At 37.5% G+C, this 24,660-nt stretch overlaps 4 protein-coding genes across 5 annotated transcripts in view; 2 read left to right on the top strand and 2 right to left on the bottom strand.

The window, feature by feature from the left end:
- GLO1 (glyoxalase I) overlaps window positions 1–24,660 on the top strand; it is a 453,994-nt gene that overhangs the window by 143,380 nt on the left and 285,954 nt on the right. The gene's annotated exons all lie outside the window — the stretch shown is intronic.
- Window positions 1–24,660, bottom strand: part of DNAH8 (dynein axonemal heavy chain 8) — a 314,177-nt gene that overhangs the window by 52,622 nt on the left and 236,895 nt on the right. For both annotated transcript variants that reach the window (XM_050787538.1, XM_050787537.1), the window contains exons 83-85: window positions 7,463–7,536; window positions 5,312–5,464; window positions 4,584–4,739 (exon numbers count right to left, since the gene is read on the bottom strand). In XM_050787538.1, the coding sequence (XP_050643495.1) occupies window positions 4,584–4,739; window positions 5,312–5,464; window positions 7,463–7,536 (383 nt within the window). The remainder of the gene's footprint in view (window positions 1–4,583; window positions 4,740–5,311; window positions 5,465–7,462; window positions 7,537–24,660) is intronic.
- Window positions 1–24,660, bottom strand: part of DAAM2 (dishevelled associated activator of morphogenesis 2) — a 979,794-nt gene that overhangs the window by 921,179 nt on the left and 33,955 nt on the right. The window lies entirely within an intron of this gene.
- Window positions 5,041–24,660, top strand: part of BTBD9 (BTB domain containing 9) — an 820,757-nt gene continuing 801,137 nt past the window's right edge. Inside the window, exon 1 of the mRNA XM_050787637.1 lies at window positions 5,041–5,044. The gene's annotated coding sequence lies outside the window, so the exon portion shown is untranslated. The remainder of the gene's footprint in view (window positions 5,045–24,660) is intronic.

Below are 24,660 nucleotides of genomic sequence, written 5' to 3'. Positions count from 1 at the left end.
GACTCATGGAGAAGAAGGCTGCAGACAGAAGGTTCTACTGCAGCAGAGGACTAGCTCTGGTGAGTAGCAGCAACTCAGTGTTCCCGTGCTTCAAGGCATGGAATGCAGACAGATTTGAATGTTAAAACTTCATTTGACAGAAGGGAGTGACTATACATCATCAAGCTGGTGAGTGATGATTTTAGGAAAACCAGTCCATTCCTTACTTAATTTGACTAATACAGTTTCTTCTTTTCTTTTCACAGAATATGCAAAACTCTGAACTACTAAAGAAATATGGAAAATGTGGAATCATGAAAAACTCCTTAGAACACTGATGAAAAGTTGTTCAACCCTTTTAATGATGTCAGAGCCATTTCCAGTTTTACGTTAGGCTCTACCTCTGCAGTTCCCACAGAGCTGCAGAATCATTTCACAGCTTCAAAACAAGACAACTGGATTTATCTCTCTAACTCCAATGACTGGAGCTAATATACAAAGAAAAATACAAGCCACACTAGACAATGTAAGGGAAATTTTACTAGGTAAAAATAGTTAACAGAAACAGCCAGAACCTCTGGGAAACACTACGGGGCAGAGTGTAAAAGATAAACCCATATCATATTATTATAATTATTCAAAGACATTTAAATGAGGAATTTTATAATCATCTCTCCCCAAAGCAAGAATTTTATATACACTATTAAATTTGAAAGGAATGTTTATCAAGGCTCAGACTTGAGAAAGAAAACAAACAAAATATAGGGGAAGCAAACACTTTTCTGAATGAAAACTGTTAATAGTGAGATTCCCTGGGCCCTAGGCCTGTTTTATTTACTATCTAAGTAATTTTTAAGGGCATGATAAAATTTCCAAGTTTGCCACTGCCACTACAGGCCCTTAGAGATCCTAATCAATAACTTTAGCTAAAAAAGAAAAATGAAAAAAAAAAAAAAAACCACCTCACCTCACAGAGTTATATATAAGCTGTTTGAAAAGTCAGAAAGAAACATGCAGTTCAATGTGGACAAACCAAGGTGATGGGGAGAAAAACTCCAGACTATGAAGTGGATATAAAAATGGTTCAAGACTCTTCCCTTAAGGGTTGTGGCCATTTGGCCATTATTTTCAATTCTTGCCGCATATCAGGATCACTTGGAAGTTTTTAAAAAGACTGAGCTCCTTCCTTTTGGCCTCCTGGAGATTTTGACTTAAGTGTCCTGTTCTGGGGCCCAAGGCATTGGCTGAGAAGACAATTGTAGATAATTGGCTGAGAAGACGATTGCTTAAGACATTTACTGGGTCCAACACATACCTCAAAGAGCAGCATGTTGACAATCAATAGGAAAAAAAATAACCCATAGAACATTGTTCTGATCTTCTGCAGGAGGTGTTAGGAGGTGGCTAAAAATGTAATGATTGAGTTTCAAAAGACTAAGACTTTGGAGGAAAATGTGCTTAAAATTAAAATCCCAAAGGGTGAACGTGGGCTTGCTCTGAAACCCAGAACGATGCTACACTGGATGCTACACTGCCCAGGAAAGCGTAGAGACAGAATACTGAGGCCAGAGAAGAGCTTCCCTCTTAGGTAATCTTCAAGAGGATGCTGAAATATTCTCAGGGAGTGGCAGCCAAACTGAGACCAGGCACACACCAGGGTCCTGGGAATAAAAGGCTCCCATAGGGAGAGCAGAAGGGCCACTGGCAAAAGTAGAGACATCACTGGACTGCAGCAGGGGTGGGGGCTTCAGCAGGAACTTCCCCTCTCAGGGTAGGTGCTACTGCCCTGTGTGGATAGTAAGTTGCTGCAGAAGAGGGGGAGTGGTGGGGAGCAGAGCTTAGTGCAGCGTTGCCTCGTGCATCTTCCCATGGCACTTTCCCACGGCAGCACCCAGGGCACCCTCCTCCTGGGAAAGCCTGCTCCCACCTCAAGAATAAAGCAAACCACACCCTCCACCACTCTTCTACCCAAGTTATCCTTGACCAGCCAAATCTACTTCCCCTTCTCCCAGGAAAGGAGAAGCGCTCATTTTGTTCCCTGCAACAGAAGTAGAATCCACATATCATGCCTACGAACTGGGGTAAGCTGATGGCATAATGCCACCCAAACCAGGATTCCATGGGAGAAATTACATTTTTTACTGGAGAGCAGGCAGGGAGTTGGTTATTTTAATCCTGGGTTCTGCATTGTAATGTGGGATGAACTCCAGCATGAATCCCTCTGGAGCCTCAGATCCTGTGCCTAATTCTTTTTTCAGTCTCTGCAAGAACAAAAGTACATATAACATGTTTGTTTAAAGCAAGGGATACCTGTTTTAATTTGGAGGACTCAATTAATTAACAAATCAGATGTCTGGCTCTTATACTCAACAATAGAGACAGAAAAGAAACATTAGGTCACAAACTACCTAATCCACAACATTCCTTCCTATAGCAGTTGAGTCTCAGACATTCAGGTGCATACAAATCATGTAGGTATCTTGGTACAATGCAGACTGATTCAGGAGAGTCTGAGGCGAGATCTGAGATCCACCTCCAACAAGCTCCCAAGAGATGTTGATGCTTCTGGCCCAAGACGACAAGTCTCTAAAGAATTGTGGATTTTTCTATTAAGCTGTCCCTATCCTAACCAAGTTAAAAAAAAAAAAAAAAAAAAAAAACTTAGGCAAAATCACAGCAAACATTTCTGTGATATTTCTGAAACATACGTCTAAAATTCCCGGGAGATTTTGGAAATATCACGGTAAACACTTCTGAAATTGATGAAAAACAATTACCTACACTCACTGTATTATCACAGAACTGGATGACGGAATTTTAGAAATTGAAAAAAACCTTGAAAGATCACCTACTTCTGCCTCCAACTGCACAGATGGGGAAATAGGCCCTGAGAGAGACATAACTTGATCAACTAACTGCTTTCAGCTAACTGATTTCACAGCAAGCACGGAAGTCCAGGCCTCCTGACTCTCAGTGAAGTGTTATTTCTAGCCCTCTATTATTTGATTTTAAGAGATATTCAGCCTTTTATTCTTGGACACTCCACTGGTAACTTCACTGCCCTAGCAGTGAAAATATTTTCCCTCTGTTTTACCCAAACACATGTGGTGTGAAGTGCAAGGGCACTTTAGCCCCACGGCTGGACCATGGTCCTGTTGCTCTTCTTCCCTTTAGCACTTGGATAATGGCCACTAAAAACACAGGTTGCCACATTAACCATATGGAAAATACCCCCAACCAGCTCTCCACGATAAGCACAGTGGAAGAGTTGAATCATCACTACTGGGAACAGAATCATAAAATATGTTATTTGTGAATTGGGAATGAAATAGCAGAGTTAAAGCAGTATTTGTATTAGAGTGTGGTAAGGTCTAGCAAAGCGAACAATTCCCAGATAAGAATGTATGAAATAGGCTTCGGTGACTTGGAAGCTGTAATTGACAATCCAAAGGCCACAATGGAACTTAGTAAAGATAAGCACCAGCAACGCATTTAATCTGATTTTAACTCTCTCAGGGTTGGGAGACAGACAAACAACACAGCCCTCTCTGTTGGGCAGCCAGGAACCTAGTAAAGTGGTAGGGATAATGAAGTAGGGGTAAATACACACAGTATTTTCTGGGGCGAGCATTAAGTTCCCCTCCATCTTTGGACAGGGCAGGGAGAGGTAATGTGAAGTTCTGCCCATCACTGTACACAGCTAAAAGCCTGACTCCTGGGATAGACCAACCGATTTATTTTGTCCTTCACCCTAGCCTCAGGGAAGAAAGAAATGCAGGTAAAGGTTAAATGAATCTCTTCAATTCTCTGTGAAATCAAGGAATGGATTAAGTGCATTGAAAGTGTGTAGCTTTTGAATTACAGAACAAAAAATAAAATTCAGATGCAGAACAAAACACTAACGATAATTTTAAAAATCGTAACAGACAAGTTGCTTGGTAATCACAGAATTCTTAAATTATTGCCATCAGTACTAAGACTGTGAAAGCAAACAGCAAATGACTTGAGAAAGACTCGGAGCTGCTGTTCCTCCTCCTCCTCCAACATCACCACCACTTTTACTATCAGGTAATGAATAGAGTCAAAACAGTACATAACTCAGAGCCAGCCAATCCTAGTTCAGCCAATCCTAGTCAACCACATTTGAAGAGTACTTAACGTCTTTGAGATGGCGATAATCCTATCTTGAAATGTGGCTGTTAGTATTACAGGAGATGGTGCACATAAAATTCTTGGCCAGCACAGGCACTTTCAAAACCAAGCTCCTATCTTTATAATCCATTAGCTCATTCTACAAATATTTATTGAGCTCTGACAATCCCCTGCGTGCTGTTGTGACAGCAGGAGAGTCAGCAGTTACAAAAAGACAGTCTTCACCCTGGAGAATCTTACATTCCAATAGTCAGGATTGGGGGTTGGGGCAGGGGGCACACACAAAACACATAAACAAATATACACTATGCCAGGTGGGGAAAGTGCTATGAAGGAAAAGAGAGTAAGGGGACAGAGCGGCAACAGATAGTGCCCTCTTGGAAGCCTCTCCAATGAGGCCTCAGCACATCACCAGCCATCCCCTAAAAGTGAAAACTGCTTTCCATAGTTACCTGCACAGTGGAGTGTAAAAATGCTACTGTGTAAAGCATCGGCTTCCACATGGGTAAATTACTGATGTCCAGAAGGTCCTGATTAATTCCTGCAAATGTTCTTTTCAAACCTGCGCGTACACCTTGGGGTGGCTCATTAGTGAATTTGAGAGAGGTCTGTCATGAAAAGAAAACAGTGGTTTTGTTTCTATAAATTACTATAAAGAATAAAATAGAAATTACAATATTAGGCTGAGTATCCTTTATCTGAAGTGCTTGGGACTAGAAGTGTTTTGAATTTCAGATTTTTTTTCAGATTTTGGAATATTAACATTAAGTTGTTATATGAGCATTTCCTTTGAGGATTCTATTGGCACTGAGAATGTTTCAGATTTTGGAGCATTTCAGGTTTCGATTTTCAGATTTAGGATGCTCAACCTGTACATCAGAAAACAATATGTTTATGGTACATAAAGTGGGGGCAAAGTTCAGCACTGTATAAACTAAGTACATTGATCAGAGCTGAAACTCATTAAATTAGTACCAAGTCTTAGAGCTCTTCTATGGTAATATTTACTGTAGTCTAACCTTGATGTCAAGATTGTGATGATTATAGTATTATAGTATAAGATTTTGCAGTCCAGACTCTACAGGACCAAAAAGCCCTGTTGTGTTCTCATCTTTCAACAATGTCAATGATGCCATCTTTACTTCTCTAACTCTCAATGAAAAGACATTTAGTAACAAACCTGAAGCAATGTAATTGGAAATCGATCATGAGGCTCCGTAGTTATCCATACTCGGAAAGAATCATCACTGGCTTCAGTGGTAATTAGTGTCTCTAGTAATTCTTCCATGAATTCCAGGCCAAGGTGGCAATTTTGTAGTAATACCCAACCACCCTGTATCCGAAAATGAGTTCATATTTATTTCTTGTAACTTTTTTGCTATGATTTTAATAAAACAAAATGTGCACTTTTTTTTATAAAACCATGTGAATACTCTGCTTTGAACACATTTTTTAAAATTATATGTCAATACAATAATTTCTCCAGCTATTAGTACAAGCTAATTACTTAGAATCAAGTGGGTTCAAAATGATAGTAGTCTGCTACCCCTGGTTCAGAAAGGAACAGAAATTAAAACTTGAAGACAGACTTGTGTAAGTACAGTGTGTGCACCATCTAATGGTGGGAATGGGTATTTTGGAATCAGTGACTTAAGTTGTCCTGCCTAAGGTAAATCAGAACTGACTCACCCCCAAAACCAAGAAGACTGGTTCACAGTTATTCATAGTTACAAAGAAAGATACACATGATCTCATGAAAGTTGGAGACAATACATTTGGCGACATTTACTACCATAACGCTAAGCTTTATTCTTTATCATCACTCTCTTTCCACACTTTCCTAAAACCACATAACTTATTAAGCACTTTCTAAATAAATACTTGATTAAACAAACTACCTTAAAAAAATATGTCACAAAACCATCACTGCCCTGTGAGAACATAGTTTCTTCACCAGACATTTTAATACCCTTATACAGGAATCAGCTATCTTGAACGACATAAAACTACAAAATAGTGAGCACGATAAATATATGGCAAGGCATATATACCGTGTCTCAACTGTAAGCGAAAATACAACTCACACTGGCTTAACTAGCAAAGGGGATGTGCCGTCTATACAATTGGGGATTCAGAGGAAGACGGCATTCAGGATTAGTTTGTGTCATCATGGACCCACTTACTTTCTGGTTCCCCACTCTGCATTCCACAATGCCAGCTTTATGCTAACCGTGGTGTCTCTCAAGGCAGCAACATGGCTGCACCTGCTCATGTCTGGTTTTCTTTTCTGATTATGCCATATAATCAATATTTACCCCACTTTGACAAACAGGGCATGGAAGTTATAAAGGCTAGCATTCCAAAGATGGTTAATGTGAACACAGTATTTAAATTAAAAAGTTTTGCACTCACAGAAACTAAAGAAATTATTTAAGGCCCAAAGTTAAACTGTCAAATCACTCAACAGAGTGAAACACTTGATATGAGTAAAAATAATTACGTATAATTGCTTTGAGATATACATGTATAAATTAAATAAATTATTGAATTTAATTAAGTGATAAAGATTAAGGCTTAGGGCATTTGAGAATTAATGACTAGCTGGAAAATTTGATGACCCAAGCAGAGTTTTAGCCCATTAACCCTCGCTAGTCATTAATTTCCAGGGAAAAGCTGCACCAAAGTTTGTACAGACATTCTGAGATCAAAAGCTTAAAAATAAACCAAGATCTTATTTTATTTTTATTTTTATAAATGGTATAATTTCTTATTACAGCTGAAAAGGCTATCTACAGAGCATTTCTAGAAAATTAATGTCCTGTGTATTTATTAGGTGCAATGGGAAATCTCTCTCAACACTCCATTCAGCTTGCAATTTTCAGTGAAAACCATTATCAATATTTAAACATAGCATCCTTAAATATTTCTTATTTGCCTGAAATGATTCATTAATGAAAAATGAAAGTCTGCCTTTAACTGAAAATGGAAATTTAACTGTCTCAATCTGTCACTCCTTAAGTACTACCTATTCATATTGATCATGAAATTCCAAGATTGCTAGAGCTGCATTCTTCGAAATCAGGTGTGTCTCCCAAATTACAAAACGAACAAAAAATCAGTGAGGGTAAAATGAAGCATATACTATAGAAAATGGAATAAGCTTTCCATGGGAATATCAGGAAGAAACTAGACTGAGGTTTAAAATTCACAGGTAATGATAAGCAAAAATGGAAAAATCAGGATTGAGCATCACGAGAAGAAGGTGGTAACATCCATGACTGTGGGGTTTCCAGCAATAATGTTGCAGCAGGAGCAATCTCTTGTCACATACCTGCTGCATGGACATCTGAATCAGCTTTCGAGCATGTACTTCTTGTCCTTGCCCCATTGAGATAGTTCTACATTCTGTAACATAGGAGAAAGTTCACTATGATAAAACATAACTCTTACAGCAGGATTAGAATGAAAAATTAAATTCTGAATGATTATAGCCTCCTTCTATTGTTTCTAAGAAAAAAATCTTTGGCCGGGCGCGGTGGCTCAAGCCTGTAATCCCAGCACTTTGGGAGGCCGAGACGGGCGGATCACGAGGTCAGGAGATCGAGACCATCCTGGCTAACACCGTGAAACCCCGTCTCTACTAAAAATACAAAAAAACTAGCCGGGCGAGGTGGCGGGCGCCTGTAGTCCCAGCTACTCCGGAGGCTGAGGCAGGAGAATGGCAGAAACCCGGGAGGCGGAGCTTGCAGTGAGCTGAGATCCGGCCACTGTACTCCAGCCCGGGCTACAGAGCAAGACTCCGTCTCAAAAAAAAAAAAAAAAAAAAAAGAAAAAAATCTTTGCTGTTCAAACAGGCCTGGCCTTTGGTTGTGTGGATCAGAGAAATGCATGGAGCAGAGACCGGGAGGCACCACCCGGGAAAGGCGAGGGTTGGGGGTCAGGAAGGGAGAGAAAAAGGCACATATGGTGAGAGTTTGAGATTCTTTGGAGACAATGAGGAACAAGATTAATGGTGGGAGAGGCAGTTACAATGCTATCACAGGGACTTGGAGGGAAAAAGGATTTTTTAGTTTTGCTGTAAGTTTTGGTTAGAATCCTTTTTGTTATTTTAGCAGATGCTTCTGTAAAGTTTAATTTTCTGTTGATTCCTTTTAGATATCAGGCTCACAGTGGTTTCTGTCTGCTTGTTTTGGTTTTCTTCGTATGTTTGATCATTTTTCTGAGATGAAATCTGAGACAGTTCGGCCCTGTGATGGGTACATTCAGGGGCAACCGTCTAAGACCTAGTTCTCAGCTGCTCCTCAGATTAAATCACCACCTTGGAACTAAACATGAAAACACTCCAGGATGAGAAATGTCATAATTCCAGAGATAATGCACCATTTAGGACCAGATGTCCCAGGCAGAGAACCATACTTGTGCTCTGCCACGTGAATTAGCTAAATTGAAGAAGTCTGAGAATCATGTTTACACAACTGCAATTAGAAATTATCTTTTAGGCAAACCCTTGTAGGCCCCAATTTTCTTGGGTTCTAGAGGCATAATCACTGTACAAGGAAAAGCGATCAATGGAGACATTGTGAACCAGTGTATGTTTGTGGGAACTGCTGGTAGAGACTATAAGAGGCTGGAGACTTCATGGGGGTGGGGAGAGAAGTACGTCAGAAACCAGAAACATTGTCAGGATACACCATTTAAATGGCATCCTGTGGTTAATAGCCACATCTTCCGAGAAGATCTGCAGGGTGCAAAATTAGGGATTATTTGTGGGCTCAGGGTCACAGGGAGACACTTTGCAATGACAGCCTGAGGAGGATGGAAGAGCACTCACTGCTTGGAGAATCAGGAATTGAAATAGGCCAAGTGTTAACAAGCAAAGGTGGATTTTCCCACCCAAGTCCCCATGAATCTCTCCAGCTCCTAAGGGGAATCTGGCACCTGAAAAGAATCCCACCCAGCCTATAAAAGCAGAAGAAAGGAGAGGAGTGACTTGAATGAGAGGAGCCTCTGGATCCTGGATAGATATCGAGCCCCACTTATTTCAGAAGAACACACAAATGTTCAATAGATCAATGAGGGAGAGTGACAGGCTCAAAAAGTATTAACACATGAGTGTGAGCCACAGCCTCTCTGTCTTCATCCAACTCCTCTGAAACACACCTTCTAAAAGGAAGGTCTGGTTTTAGTTCAGGTGACCCTGGCATAGTTGTTGCTTGATCCAGATATTGGGTCAAGAGGTGATTTACAGGCATCCCTTCATATTCAGAATCTGACCACTTCCCAACTCTGCTTTTATTTCCTGGCCTAAGTGTCCACCACCTCTTGCCTGGATTCTTGGAATGGCCTCCTAACTGGTGGCAACCTCACTCCCACCCTTGTCCTCTACTAGCTATTCTTCCTACAGCAGCCAGAGGGGTCTCTCAAGTCCTAAGTCAGATTACATTCATCCTCTGCTCAGAACCATCCAATGGCTTCCCATTGCAGCCAAGGCAAAATCCAAAATCCAAACCAAAGTTCTTATTTACGGTCTATAAGGCCCTACACAATCAGTCCCTGCTACTGCTGCCACACACCACCCCCACCCCCACCCAACACACACACACACACCTTTTCTTATCTCACCACCCCCATCCATTCACTTTTCTCCAGCCATAGCAGCCTCCTTGCCAGAACCTCCCCAGCCTCATTGCTGTTCCCTCCTTCAGAGTTCCAGACTCACTCCCTTCACATCTCAGGTTTTTCTCCCCCTATCAGCAAGGCTTTCCTGATGGTCCTGGTCCTATCTAAAACAGCACACCTCTCCTATCACTCTGTCCTTTCCCCTGCTTCTTAGCATATTTCATATTTTCTTCTTAGCATATTATGTACTACCTTGTTTATCAATTACTGTCTGTTTTATGTCCAGTCTAGAATATCAGCTAGGGACTTAGTTAGACACGGTGGCCAACCCAGCACCTAGCCAGTGCCTGGCGCTCAACAGATGCTCAATAAATATATATTTCTGAACCTTTAAAATTGAGATATAATTTCCATATAAATTATGAAGTATATACTTTATTATAAAGTATATACTTCAATATTTTAAAATATATTTATAGAGTTGTATAAGTATCACTACTGTCAAATTATCTAATTCCAGAACATTTTCATCAACTCCAAAAGAAATCCCATACCCATTAGCAGTCACTTCCCATTCCCCCCTCCCACCCCAGCAATCACAAATCTACTTTGTTTCTATTCCAGACATTTCATTAAAATGGAATTATGCAGTATATGGTCTTTTATGTCTATCTTCCTTCAGTTAGCATGCTTTCAAGGTTCATCCACATTGTAGCATGTATTACTTCATTCCTTTTTATGGCTGAATAATAGTTCACAGCATGGATATACCACATTTTTTTTTTTCCACTCATCAGCACCAGATGTTTGGGTTGTTTTCACTTTTTAGCTAGTATGAGTAATGCTGCCATGAACATTCACATACAAGTTTTTGGGTGGATGTATATTTTCAGTTTTGTGGGGTATATACTCAGAGGCAAGTTTGTTGAGTCATGAGATAACCCTATCTTTAACTTTTTGAGAAACTGCTAGACTGTTTTCCAAAGCAGCTGCACCATTTTACATTTCCATTGGCAATGTATGAATGTTCTAATTTTTCCACATCCTTACCAATGCTTGCTGTTGTCCCTGTCTTTGATTATAGCTATCTTAGCGGGAATGAAGAAATAGCTCATTGTGGTTTTAATTTGCATTTCCCTAATAACTAATGATGCTGAGTATTTTTTCGTGTGTTTATTGGCCATTTGTATGTCTTCCTTGTAGAAATATCCACTCAAATCCTTTGCCCATTTTTAAATTGGGTAATTTGACTATTGTTGAGTTGTAAGAGCTCTTTATATATTCTGGATACTAGACCCTTAACAGATGTATGATTTGCAAATATTTTCTCCTATTTTATAGGTTGTCCTTTGATGGTGCCCTCTGAAGCACAAAGTTTTACACTTTGATGAAGTCCAATTTATCAATATTTCCTTTTATTGCTTAAGTTTTTGGTTTCATATCTAGAAAAGCATTGCCTAATCCACGGCCACAAAGATTTACTCCTTTTTTATTTTTACTAAGTGTGTTATGGTTTTAGTGTTTACAGTTAAATCCCTGATTCATTTTGAGTTAATTTTTGTGTATGTTATGATGTAAAAACCAAACTTCATTCCTTTGCAAATGCTTATCAGTTCTTCCAGCACCGTTTGTTAAGAAGATTGTCTTTTCCCACATTGCATGGTCTTAGAACCCTTGTTGAAAACCAACCGACCATAATACGTGAGGGCTGGGTTTATTTCGGGACTCTCAATTCTGCATTGAGATATATATTCTTTACAATGATATATATCTTTATGCATATATCACACTCTTTTAATTACTGTAGCTTTGTAGTAAGTCTTGATTTTGGGAAGCGTAAGTCCTATAGCTTTGTTCTTCCTTTTCAAGATTGTTTTAGCTGCCTTGGGTCTCATGAATTTCTACATAAAATTTTAGAATCAGTTTGTCAATTTCTATTTTTAAAAAAGGCTGTTGGGATTTTGATAGGAATTGAGTTAAATCTCTTGATCTCTTAGATGAGTACTGCCATCTTACTGAAGTCTACTGATCCATGAACAAACTGGATGTCTTTCCATTTATTTAGGTATTTAATTTTTTAACTTTTTTTTTAGTTTTCAATGTACAAATCTTCTACTTCTTTTATTGAATTTATTCCTAAGTATTTTATTTTTAATGATATTGTAAATGAATTGTAATGTGTTTATGATTTCGTTTTTGAATTGTTGTTGCTAGTGCATGGAAATACAATAGCTTTTAAATATTGATCTTGTATCCTACAATCTTGCTGAACTCATCTATTAGCTCTAATTGTTTTTTGGTAAACAACTTATCATTTTTTATGTACAAATTCATGTCACAATCATAGAGGCCGTTTTACTTCTTCCTTTCCAATGTAGATGGCTTTTTGTTTTTTGCCTGGTCTGACTGCCCTACCTAGAACCTCCAGTACAATGCTGAATAGAAGTTGTAAGAGTAGACATCCTTGTCTTTCTCCTGATCTTTGGGAGAAGACATTCAGTCTTTTATCATTAAGTGTGATATTAACTGTGAGTTTTTTGTAGGTGCCTTTTATCAGGTTGAGAAAATTTCCTCTTATTCCTAGTTGGCTAAGCATATTTATCAATGTTTTCAATGCTTTTTTGCATCTGCATTGGACTAAATGTTTATGCTCCCCTAAAATTCATATGTTGAAACCTAAACCCCAAGGTGATGGTACTAGGAAGTGACAAGACATTAAGAGCGGGATTAGTGACCTTATAAAAGATGCCCAAGAGAGACCTCTTGTTCCACCATGTGAAGACACAATGAGAAGTCATCTACAAAATAGGAAACAGGCCCTGATTTTATCAGCTACCGAATCTGCCAGGGTCTTGATCTTGGACTCTCAGCCTCCAGAACTATGAGAAATACATTTCTGCTGCTTATAAGCTACCCAGTCCATGGTATTTTGTTGCAGCAGCTCAGGTAGATTAAGACAGCATCTGTTGAGATGATCATGTGGTTGTTGTCTATTATTCTATTAATATGGTATATTATATTGATTGATATTCATATGTTTAACCAATCTCATACTCCTGGGAGTAATTCACTTGGTCATAGTGTATAATGTTTTTATATGGTGCTGCATTTGGTTTGATAATATTTTAGTTGAGAATTTTTTTGTGTGTGTGTGTGATGTCTTTGTTTGCATTTGGTATCATGGTAATACTGGTATCAGAATGGGTTGAAAAGCGTTCTCTCCTCTTTTATTTTTTAGGAAAGCTTGAGAAAAACTAGTGCTATTCTTTAAAAATTTGCTAGAATTCACCAATGAAGCCATCTGGGACTGAGATTCCTTTTGTGGGATTTTTTTTTTTTTTTAAATTAATGAATCAATCTCCATACTTCTTATCTCTATTCAGATTTTCTACTTCTTCTTGAGTCAGTTTCAATAGTTATCTCTAATAATTTTTCCATTTCATCTATGTTATCTAATTTGTTGGCATAATTGTTCACAGTATTCCCTTAGGAGTTTTTAAATTTTGGTGAGGTCAATAGTTACATCCCTTTTTCATTGCTGATTTTAATCATCTTCACTTTATCTTCTTTATTCTTGGTTAGTTTAGCTAAACATTTGTCAATTTTATTGATCTTTCAAAAAAGATACTTTTAGCTTCTTGATTCTTTGTTGTTTTTCTATTTTCTGGCTTTTTTTTGCTCACATATTTATTATTTCTTTTCTTTTGACTGCTTTGAGTTTAGTTTGCTCTTCTTTTCTAAGTTTCTTAATGTGGAAGGTTGTTACTGATTTGTAATCTTTCTTCATTTAATATAAGGTAATAAATATTTTATATCTTTTCTGAATGGCCTGGGGAAAAAAAAAGATTGATTGGCATTGAAAAAGTGAGAAACATTCCCACTCAAGGAAGGAAAGGGGCCAATGAGACAAGAAACAGCATAGGCTGAGTTTTTAGAGGTGGGGGCAAGGACTGCCAAGACATCATAAGGGGAACTCTCAAGAGAAGCATGTATGCAGGAAACATTGGAGGAAGTGTGGCTGCAAGTGATACAGTATAATTACACTTTGGTGGTTTATGTTTTGTTTTAATTGTTTGAATTTGAAAGACTTTAGTAAAATTTTGACTGCCTTTATATTCCTTTCCAAAATTAGGCTTGTGTCTCTTCCACCTTTTTTTTTTTTGGACTTACTTCTAACTAAATAATATATGTTCACATTAGAAGGTTTGAAAAATACAGGAGCACATAAAGAAGGAAATAAAAATCAACAATATTCCTCTCGAGATCTTTATTCTAATCCTTTTAATATGCATAATCCACAATCCCTTACCTTCATTTAAAAATTCAGAAAGCTCTGAAAACGGTAAATCATTTTGGAGGCAAAAGCTCTCCTGAACAGATGTGAGGCTATTTATAGTCTTTATTTATCCCTATCTTCCTGAATATTTATATCTTAGCTGCAGTGTATTATATAATATATGGAATATTACCTTCTAAAAACCAGAACATTCTGATTTCTGAAGCATATCTGGCCCCAAGGGTTTGTAGACCTACCTATATTAAAATTTATATATGTATATATGTATTATACATTATTTTATTTTATTTTATTTTTTGAGATAGAATCTTGCTCTGTCGCCCAGGCTGGAGTGCAGTGGCACAATCTCGGTTCACTGCAACCTCCACCTCCCGGGTTCAAGAGATTCTCAGCCGGGCGTGGTGGCTCAAGCCTGTAATCCCAGCACTTTGGGAGGCCGAGACGGGCGGATCATGAGGTCAGGAGATCGAGACCATCCTGGCTAACACGGTGAAACCCCGTCTCCACTAAAAAATACAAAAAACTAGCCGGGCGAGGTGGCGGGCGCCTGTAGTCCCAGCTACTCAGGAGGCTGAGGCAGGAGAATGGCGTAAACCCTGGAGGCGGAGCTTGCAATGAGCTGAGATCCGGCCACTGCACTCCAGCCAGGACGACAGAGCGAGACTCTGTCTCAAAAAAAAAAGAGATTCTCATGCCTCACCCTCCTGAGTAGCTAGGATTACAGGAATGTGCCACCATGCCAGACTAATTTTTTGCATTTTTAGTAGAGACAGGATTTTGCTATGCTTGGCCAGGCTGATCTCAAACTCCTGGCCTCAAATGATCCTTTGCCTCAGCCCCTTAAAGTAATGGGATTACAGGTGTGAGCCACCATGCCCGGCCTATAGATTATTTTATATCTCTACATTCCAATGGTATGTTGTGAACATTTTACTGTCATCAAATATTATTGAAAAACAGCTTTTAATGGCAGCACAGCGTTCCATCATGTCAAATCCATTCTTGTTCATTCAATCAATAACTTTTTATATACTTAAGACATTTTTGATTTTTCAGTATTATAAATTGCACTAGATGAAACACCCTTGTATATAAATCTGGATGTATATCTCTCAATATGTTCTTAGGAGGGATTCATACATGGAGAAGAGTTTGGATACAGCATTCAAACCGTTTTTAAAAATTCACAACAAACGAAAAAGGACTCCCAGTGTCTCCCACTGAAATGGAATGCTATAGTCCCCTGCCCACACACCTATCCTTGTTTTTTTGTGCTTTTATTTATGGTGCTTTTGACATACAGATTTTTTTTTTTTTATTTCAACAGGTTTTGGGGGGAACAGGTTGTGTTTGGTTGCATGAATAAGTTTTTTAGTGGTGATTTCTGAGATTTTGGTGCACCCATCACCTGAGCAGTGTACCCTCTACCTACTACGTAGTCCTTCATCCCTCACACCCTCACATCTTTTCTCCCCAGTCCCCAAAGTCCATTGTATCATTCTTATGGCTTTGCGTCCTCATAGTTTAGTTCCCACTTATAAGTGAGAACATACGTTTGGTTTTCCTTTCCTGAGTTACTTCACTTAGAATAATGGTCTCCAATTCCATCCAGGTTGTTGCAAATGCCATTATTTCACTCCTTTTTACAACATACAGATGTTTCAAAATTCATCCAGTCACATTATCTATCTTGTCCCTCTGGTTTTAGACTCAGGTATTATGATTAAGAAAATCTTGGCCACTCAACTAATTGAATATATACTATAACTAATTGAATATATTCTTCTTCTTCTTTTATAGTTTAATTTAAAGCACTTAATGCCTTAGTCAACCTAAAATTTATTTTAGAGTTTAATGTGAGGTAACACTTTTGTGTTTTCCAAAGTTAACCTGTTATCTCAACACTGTTTACTGTCTAACCCATTTTTCCTCCACTGATTGGAAATACAAATCTTATCACATATTAAGCTATTGTACATACAAGAGTCTAATTTTGGCCCTTTCATTTTGCTCCATATTTATCAATGTTTGCAATGCAAATGACTAAATTATTGCCATTCGATAACGTTTTAAAAATCTGGTGGTGCTGGTTCCCCATTATTCTTATTTTTTTCCATTTCAAGCTTTCTTAGCTATTCTTGTCCATTTACAATTCTAGAAGATCTAATATCCCTCTACTATCCAACTAGAAAAACAATGATGCTTGAGTTTCAATTAGACTTGGCTTCAATTTATAGATTAGTTTAGGGAATACTGACATCTTTACAATATTGAATCTCTATACTGGGAATATGGCTCACCTCTCCATTTATTCTAACTACTTTTATGTCTCTAAGAAGGTTTTATAGTTTTCTTTAAATGAGTATTTTAAAAATTATTTCTCAGTTTTATTTTTATTGCTATAATTAAGAGGAGTTTTATATCTTATTTTATAAGAAAGCATCATTTTTTAATATATTTATCTTGTAAACAGTCACCTCACTGAACTATTAGACTATTAAGTCTAATAGTTTTTCCGTTGATTCATTTGTGTTTTTGTTAGACAATTATATTGTCTAAGAACAATGTTGATTTTGTCCCTCCTTTCCAGTAGTTACATCTTTTATTTATGATTCTTTCAATACATTAGCCATATCTTCTACAACACAATGCTAAATAACAGTGGCAATAGCATCACAATGCTAAATAACAGTGGCAATGTAGCATCAATACATCTGTATTTGACTTTAATGGATATGTCTCTAGTTGTTCACCAATAAGTATCATGACATTTGGGGTTCACAATCATTATCATAGAAATAAAATATCCTTCTGTTCCCACTTTCCAAAAGTCAAATATAAGTGTTGAATTTTTATAAAATGGCTTTTATAGCACCTATCAAGATAACAGTATGATAGCTTAAGGAAAAGTTTTTCTCTTATTGCTGTGATGAGATTTCCTAATCCTGCATCTTTCTGATATTTGCCCATGTGTTCCAGCTTGGTGAAGGCACGTTATTATTTGCAAGTTATTTTTTGATGTTCTACTGAATTCTTCCTTTTCAAAGTCATATTCTATTTTTCATTGACAGAAAATGATTGTACATATTTATGGGTAATGTATACATTACACATGTATACATTGTGTAATGATCAAATCAGGTAATTAAGATATCCATCACAACAAATAATTTTCATTTCCCTGTGTTAAGAGCATTCAATATTCTCTCTTCTAGCTATTTTGGACTATATATTATTTTTTTCACAATAAATTATTGTTAACTATTCACTTTACTGTGCAATAGAACACTAGAAATCATTCTTCCTCCCTGTTACCCTCCCTCAGTTTCTGGTAGCCACTATTCTACTCCAATTCTAAGAGATCAAATTTATCAGATTCTCAAGAGTGAGATCATGTGGTACTTGTCATAGAATGTGAGATCATTCTATGCTCAGCTTATTTCATTTAGCATAATGCCCTCCATATTCATCCATGTTGTCACAAACGACGGAATGCCATTCTTTTTTATGACTGAATAGTATTCCATTGTGTATATGTACTGCATGTTTTAATCCATTCATTTGGTGATAGGTACTTAGGTTGATTCTGTATCTTGGCTATTATGAATAGTGCTACAGTAAACATGGGAGTACAGATAGATACCTCTTCAACATACTGATTTCACTTCCTTTGTTTTTTTTATTTTATATTTAAAACAAAAAAAATCCTTTCAAAGTTTTCTTAATGATTTCACCTCTTTTGGATATATACTTAGCAGTAGTACTGCTGAATCATAGGGTAGTTCTATTTTTAGTTTTTTGAGGAACCTGCATACTATTCTCCAAAGTACTAACTTACATTTCTACCAATACTGTATGAGGGTTCTTCTTTCTCCACATCATTGCCAGCATGTGTTACTGTTCTTTTCATACAAGCCATTTAAATTGGGGTGAGATGATAACTCATTGTAGTTTTGATTTGTATTTCTCTGATGACCAATTATGTTGAACCCCTTTTCATATATCTTTGCCATTTGTATGTCTTATTTTGAGAAATGTCTGTTTGGATCTCTTGTTCACTTTAATAAATAGATTATTTGTTTTTTTGCTATTGAGTTGTTTGCGTTACTTATACATTCTGCATATTAACACCTTGTCAGATGCATAGTTTGCAAATATTTTCTCCTATCCTTTAGGTTATGTCTTTACTATGTTGATTGTTTCCTTTGCCGTGCAAAAGCTTTGTAGCTTCAGGTAATCCCAATTGTCTATTTTTGCTTTGGTTGCTTGCTTTTGAGGTCTTACACAAAAAAATATTTTCCCAGATCAATGTTCTGGAGCATTTCCTCCAGTGTTTTCTTATAGTAGTTTCACAATTTCAGGTCTTACATTTCAGTCTTTAATCCATTTTGATTTGATTTTTGTGTATGGTGAGAAATAGGGGTCTAGTTTCATTATTCTGCATATAATTACCCAGTTTTCCCAACACCATTATTGAAAAAATTGATCTTTCCTCATTACATGTTCTTGGCAACTTTGTTGAAGATAAGTTGATTGTAAATGAAGATAAGTTGGTTTACCTCTGGTTTCTCTATTCTGCTCCATTGGCCTATGTGTCTGGTTTTATGCCACTACCATCCTGTTTTGGTTACTATTGCTTTGTAGTACATTTTGAAGCCAGGTAGTTTGGTGCCTTAAACTTTTTTCTTTTTTTTTTTAATGCTCAAGACTGCTTTAGCTATTTGGGATTTTGTGTGGTTTCATATAAATTTTAGAATTTTTTTTCTATCCATAAAAAATGACATTGGTATTCTGATAGAGATTGCATGTGAATCTGTAGATTGCTTTGGGTAGTATGGATATTTTAACAATATTAACGCTTTCAAGTAATTAACACAGGATATCTTTCCATTTATCTGTGTCCTTTTCAACTTCTTCCATCAATGTTTAATAATTTTCATTGTAGATATTTTTCACCTCCTTAGTTAAATTTACTCCTAGGTATTTTATTTTTTGTAGCTATTTTAAATGGGATTGCTTTTTAAATTTCTTTTTCAGATAGTTCACTGTTGGCATATGGAAACTCTAATTTGTGTAGGTTGACTTTGTATCCTACAACTTTACTAAATTTGTTTTTTGGTCCTAATAGTTCTTTCGTGGCATTTGTAGGGTTTTCTACATATGTCATCTACAAATAGGGACAATTTGACTTCCTCTTTTCAAACTTGGATGCCTTTTATTTCTTTATCTTGCCTGATTGCTCTAGCTAGACTTTCCTGTATATGTTGAACAGAAGTGGTGAAAGTGGGCATCATTGTTGTGCTCCTAATTTTAGAGGAAAATCTTTCAACTCTTCCCAGTTCAGAATGACGTTAGCTATGGATTTGTCATACATGACCTTTATTGTGTTGAGGTACATTCCTTCACATCTAATTAGTTTAGGGTTTTTATTACAAAGGAATGTTGAATTTTATCCAATTCTTTTTCTGTGTCTATTGGGATGATGACATGGTTTTTGTCCTTCATTCTATTACTGTGATGTATCACACTTACTGATTTATACATCTTGAAACATCCATGCATCCCGTTTAATCAATGTGAATGATCTTTCTGAGGCACTGTTTGATTTGGTTTGCTAGTATTTTGTTGAGGATTTTACATCTATGTTCATCAGGGATATTGGCCTGTAGTTTTCTTTCTTTGTTGTGTCTTTGTGTTTTGACATTAGAGTAATGCTAGTCTCATAGAATGAGTTTGAAAAAATTCCTAGCCGCTTCAATTGTCTGGAATAATTTGAGAAGAATAGGTATTATTTCTTCCTTAAATGTTTGATAGATTTCCATAGTGAAGCCATCAGTTCCTGGGCTTTTTTTTTTTTTTTTTTTTTTTTTTTTTAAGGGAGACTTAATTACTGATTCAATCTCATTACTCATTATTGGCTGTTCAGGTTTTCTAATTCTTCATGATTCAATCTTGGTAGGTTATATTTGTCTACAAATTTACCCATTTCTTCTAAGTTTTCCAATTTGTTGGCATATAATTTTTCATAACAATCTTTAATGATCTTTTGTATTTCTGTGGTATCATTTATGATGTCTTCTTTTTCACCTCTGTTTTTTTTTTTTTTTTTTTTTCCAGTCATATCTCTTTTTCTCTTAGTCTGGCCAAAGGTATTGATTTTATCATTTCAAAAATAACATCGCTTCATTTTGTTGATCATTTGTACTTTTAAAAATTCCTATTGCATTTATTTTCTACTCTGATCTTTATTATTTCTTTTCTTCAAATTTTGAGTTGAATTTGTTCTTGTCTTTCTAATTCTTTGAGATGCAACATTAGGTTGTTTATTTGTGATTTTTTTTTTTTTTTTGGTATAGGCATTTATTGTTCTAAACTTCTCTCTTAGAAGTGCTTTTGTTGTATTCCATAGATTTTGGTGTGTTGTATTTCCATTTTCATTTGCCTCAAAAAATTGTTAAATTTTCTTTCAAATTTCTTCTTTGACTCATTGGTTATTCAGGAACATATTGTTTAATTCCCATGTATTTGTACAGTTTCCAAAGCTCCTACTGTTACTGATTTCTCGTTTCATTCCATTGTGGTCAAGAAAGATACTTGGTAGTTTTCCAATTTTTTAAAATTTGTTAAGACTTGTTTTGTGGCTTCATATATGATCTATCCTGGAGAATGTTCCATGTGCTGTTTAAAAAAATGTATATTTTGCAGCTATTGGATGGAATGTTCTGTAAATGTCTGTTAGGTCCATTTGATTTAGAGTATAGTTTAACTCTAACATTTCTTTATTGATTTTCTATCTGGGTGATTTGTCCATTGCTGAAAATGGGATGTTGAAGTCCCCTACTATTATTGTATTGCAGTCTATCTCTCCCTTTAGGGCTATTAATATTTTTTATTAATTATATGTTCTATTATAATTAATATGTATTAGTATTTATGTATCTTTATATACTCAGGAGCTCTGATGTTGGGTGCGTGTGTGTGTGTGTGTGCGTGCCTGCATGCATGTGCACTCTTGTATTTACCCTTAATCACTCTATAATGGCCTTCTTCGTTTTACAGTATTTGGCTTATAGTCTATTTTATCTGATATAAGCATAGTTACTCCTGTTCTTTTTATGGTGCCCATTTACATAGAATATCTTTTTCCATCCTTCATTTTCAGTCTGTGTGTATCCTTACAGGTAAAATGAGTCTCTTGTAGGCAGCATGCAGCTGAGTCTTTTTAAAAAAATCCATTAAGCCACTCTGTGTCTCTTAATCATAGATTTCACTCCATTTACATTCAAAGTAATTATTGGTAGGTAAGGACTACTGCCATTTTGTTACTTGTTCTCTAGTCAATTTGTAGATCCTTTCTTCTTCCATTCTTCCTCTCTTGTAGTCTTCCCTTGGTTGGGGTTACGTGATTTTCTCTAGTAGTATGTTTTGATTCCTTACTTTTTAGTTTTAGCGTATCTAATATAGGTTTTTGCTTTGTTGTTACCATGAGGCTTACCAGAAAATCTGATATTTATAACAAGTTTTTTTGTTGCTGTTGTTTTGTTTTGTTTTGTTTTTAGGGACAATATGCCTGAACTGTGTGAGAAAGTTGGTCAGGGACACAAGCCCAGAAGCCTGTCCCAGTGGCCCAGATGAGTTTGTTTTCCAGCAGGTCTCTGCACAGATGGGATAGTTTCCAACTGCAGCAGGAGGGGCTAGAGCTGAGACTAGACCCCTTCAGGACTTGATGTGGGGCAGCAGCTGGCAAGCCCACCTAATTGGTTCAGATGGGAGTGTGTCTCCCAGCAGGTCTCTGCACAAATTAGTTTCCTGACTACAGCAGGAGGGACTGGAGCTGAGACTGGGCCCTTTTGGGATATGCTGGAGGATGATGACTGAAGAGTTCATCTCATTGGCTCAGAAGGGCATGTATCTCCCAGTAGATCCCTGCACAGGTAGGATAGTTCTCTGACTGCAGCAGGAGGGGCCAGAGTTGACAGTGGGCACCCTTCGTATCTGCTGGGGTACAGAGGTTGATGAGCCCTTCTTGGAGGCTCAGACTCCCAGGCTGCTAGATATGAGCAAGCCTCCTTCTGGGCTCTTGCACTGTTAGCTCTGAGTTGGGACCTCAGCTGAGGGTGGCTGGAGACAAGCCACAGGGTAACTTTCAAGTTCACTGCCAAGATCGATGTTGGCAGGCAGACAAGCCTCTCCACCGAGACACTAGTGTGCCTGATTCCACCTACAACCCTTGGCAGTTGGTTTTAGTTGCAGGCTCAAGGCCAAAAAGGGCTGTAGCCAAACTCCTTGGGGAGCAGGGCCATTTCTAGGCTTGAACCTGGAAGCACAATTGGCAGATCTGCCATTTGGGTGTCAGTTTGTACTCTCAAAACAACCCTCCTAGGTCTTAGATTTTAATAGGGTTTCACAACCTTCTACCTATATCCTGAGGCTCCTGCAGAGAGTTCATCTGTAGATGGATACAGAATTCCTGATGTGGTGTTGGGATATGAGGGAGGGATATGTAGAGGGATATGAGACATCTTGCTGATGTCACTATAAATTCAACTTGCTTGTGATTTAGTTAAGATCCTTACAGTTATTTATTTATTTATTTATTTATTTATTTATTTATTTATTTTTGAGACAGAGTCTTGCTCTGTCACCCAGGCTGGAGCGCAATGGCGCAATCTCAGCTCACTGCAACCCAACCTCCGCCTCCTGGGTTCAAGCTATTCTCATGTCTCAGCCTCCTGAGTAACTGGGATTACAAGTGCCTGCCACCATGCCCAGCTAATTTTTGTATTTTTAGTAGAGAAGGGGTTTCATCATGTTGGTCAGGCTGGCCTCGAACTCCTGACTTCAGGTGATCCACCTGCCTCGGCCTCCCAAAGTGCTGGGATTACAGGCATGAGCCACCACGCCTGGCTGGTTTTCTTTCGTTTATGCAGTTACTATCCGGGTCAGTTTACTATTTCAGAATAACGTTAATAAAGAGGAAAATGGGCCAGATGAAGTGGTTCATGCCTGTAATCCAAGCACTTCAGGAGGCCAAGGAGGTAGGATCACTTGAGCTCAGGAGTTCAAGACCATCCTGGGCAACATAATGAGAACTCACCTCTACAAAAAAACAACCAAAAAAATGTAGCTAGGAGTAGTGGTGTGTGCCTGTAGTCCCACCTACTTGGAAGGCTGAGGTAGGAGGATCACTTGAGCCTGGGAGGTTAAGGCTGTAGTGAGCCATGATTGCACCACTGCACTCCAGCCTGGGTGACAGAGCAAGACTCTGTCTCAAAAATAAATAAATAAAACAAAAGGAAAATATATTCTCTTTTTCCATCTTTTGGAACAGAATATAGCATGTGAGAGTCCTTGAAAGTTTTAAAGGACTTATCAGAAAATTATCCAAGCCTAGAGTCTTTGCTGATGTAATAATTTTAAAACTTCTACCTTTTCTCACCTTGATTATTGGTTTATTCAGGGTTTTCTACCTTTTCTGAGGAATTTTCTAAACTCATATGTTTCTATAAATTTGCCAATTTTGATGAGCTGCTGTAATTTATTACTATAATTATAAGCCATTCTCCTATTATTTAAAATGTTAAAATATTTCATCTGTACATATTATTATTTCAGTTTTTATATTATTATTCTACTTCTACTTTTGTGTACCTGTGGGGGTTTTATGTATTTGTTCTCTTTTGTTCGTTTTCAGGTGTTCTTTTTAAGCCCATCCTTCCTCTGAGACCTCCCTCCTCCCCTATTCAGGCTCCCAGAAGGGCTCTCATGCTAAATCCATCTGCTTTCTCCACTTCGCCCACATACCCAGTACTCTGTGCAGAGTTCCTCTGCTCCAGATTTCTCACTACAGATCTTGACCAGTACAAGACAATATCTATAACCCAAAGTTTCCCTTCTCCTCTTTTTCTACAAAAACTTTTTGATTCTGTCCCATCCTTATGTTAATTTCAGGTAGCTGGTTAATTCCTTCAATGAAAACAATGAGAAGGAATGAAAAAGAAAGACCAATGAGATCACTGAAGTGGGGTTCCTGACATAAGTTCTGAACCAGATCTGCCATGGACCAGGTCTGGGGCCTTATCTCCAGACCATAGTTTCCCCCATCTGTTAAAAAAAAAAAAAGTAATTGGATTTCAAGATTTCCAGTCACATTCACCTTAAGCATCCTATGATTATTATCCAGATTTTCAAATAAAATATTAATAGCTGAGACTACACTAACATGTTGCTCTGTCTGTGTAACAGTTCCATTTTAACAGTTAGCTTTGGGACTTTCAACCCAAAGCAGCAAGCAGCACGAGATTTCCTAATACTGCTAAAATGATTTGGCAATAGAATTGTTCATAAAATTCATTTGATCCTTCAGTGTCAAAACCAAATCTGTGTTGTTCCAGTATCCTAATAAAGGAATCAATAGAAGCCTGGATTGTTGTTGGAAAAAGTAAAGTAGGAGTAAGAAATGGAAATCACCAAATTGCCAAGCAAAGCAGTATGATAGAACTAAAGGAGATAGCACAAGTCTGCCCTTCTGTATTCATGGAATGTCAGTTATAATTTCTCCCCAAGGAGACCCTGAATTTCTTGATTATGTTCTTAAATTACAACATTTGAAA

The sequence above is a fragment of the Macaca thibetana genome, chromosome 4 (genome assembly GCF_024542745.1).
Source record: "Macaca thibetana thibetana isolate TM-01 chromosome 4, ASM2454274v1, whole genome shotgun sequence".
Lineage (NCBI taxonomy): Eukaryota > Metazoa > Chordata > Mammalia > Primates > Cercopithecidae > Macaca > Macaca thibetana.
Note: the sequence above shows the minus strand (reverse complement) of the source record. Positions and strands in the feature narration are given on the sequence as shown.